This window comes from Phacochoerus africanus, chromosome X, assembly GCF_016906955.1.
Source record: "Phacochoerus africanus isolate WHEZ1 chromosome X, ROS_Pafr_v1, whole genome shotgun sequence".
Classification (NCBI taxonomy): Eukaryota; Metazoa; Chordata; class Mammalia; order Artiodactyla; family Suidae; genus Phacochoerus; species Phacochoerus africanus.
In genome coordinates this window covers 57,011,777-57,012,987 of record NC_062560.1, presented here as the reverse complement: position 1 = coordinate 57,012,987, position 1,211 = coordinate 57,011,777, and the positions used below count along the sequence as shown (strand labels likewise).

General features: G+C 48.6%; 1 protein-coding gene across 1 annotated transcript; it reads left to right on the top strand.

Moving 5' to 3' along the window:
* Positions 1 to 241: 241 nt before the first annotated feature.
* LOC125118034 (alpha/beta hydrolase domain-containing protein 17C-like) lies at positions 242 to 888 on the top strand. Its single transcript, XM_047764208.1, is given in 2 exon segments — positions 242 to 458; positions 461 to 888. Coding segments are annotated over 2 exon segments (645 nt in total).
* Positions 889 to 1,211: the final 323 nt, after the last annotated feature.

Here is a 1,211-nt window from a genome sequence, read left to right as displayed (position 1 = left end):
TAGCAATACATAATATTAGAAAAATTAGGCTTTCAAACAAAGACTGTCAGAAGACAAAGAACATCACATAATGATAAAGAAATAGCAAATTTAGCTCCTGCCACTGGCAGCAGGCTGCAGCCACCCTCCTTGCTTGATCACCATCTCTTCACTGCATACCTGCTTGTACACCCTCACTCCTGATCTAGCTAGCCTGCCTTCCTGCTGGGATGGCAGTGGCAGGCTTCAGCCCAACACCCCCATGGCTGATCCAGGCCCCAGAATGAATGTCTTCTCACTGGGTGAGCTGCATTGGCTATTCTTCCTGCTCTGCCCAAGTTGCATCACCACCAAGCTGGCCTTCCTGTCACTTGAGCCCACCTACTTGGTATTGGCACCAAGGCAGCATGGTGCACTGCTCCAGTGCACCTGTCCTGGCCTGGCTGCTGCCACTGCCCAGAGACCCAGTAGTCCAAGAAGTGTGCAGGCATGCATCCCATCAAGTGCAGCCTGCACCTGAGTGAGCACACCAACTGGCTGTACTCACAATGCAACCTGGATGCCATCAAAGTCTTCTTCTCACACATAGCCCAGGAAAATTGTCTCAGCTGCATATTCAAGCACTGCACACCCTCCAGCTACTACATCCTGCTCTTCTTGGGCAGCAAGACCATGCACCTGGGTCAGATGTGCAGCTTCTACATTGGAATTAACTCATGCATCAACTGCAACATCTCCTATGACAACTTGGACTATGGCATCAGCTTGGGCAAGTCCTCCAAGAAGAACCTCCATGCCAACATTGACACCATGTGGCAGGCAATGAGCACATGGTATGGCATAAATCCTGAGAACATCATTCTGAACATTCAGAACGTTGGGACCATCCACTTACTTCATTCTTCATGATAGACTCATGCTATTTCAGAAAACAAGTCTCAATTAATTTAATATGAAATAGGAGTTCCCATCATGGCTCAGCAAAAATGAATCTGACTAGCACCCATGAGGGCGCAGGTTCAATCCCTGGCCTTGCTTAGTGGGTTAAAGGATCTGTCAGTGCCATGATCTGTGGTATAAACCACAGATGCAGATCATAACCCATGTTGTTGTGGCTGTGGCTTAGGCCAGCAGCTACAGCTCCCAATTTGACCCCTAGCCTGGGAACCTCCATATACCACAGGTGCAGCCCTAAAAAGACAAAAAATAGTGAGTTCCCATCATGGCTCATC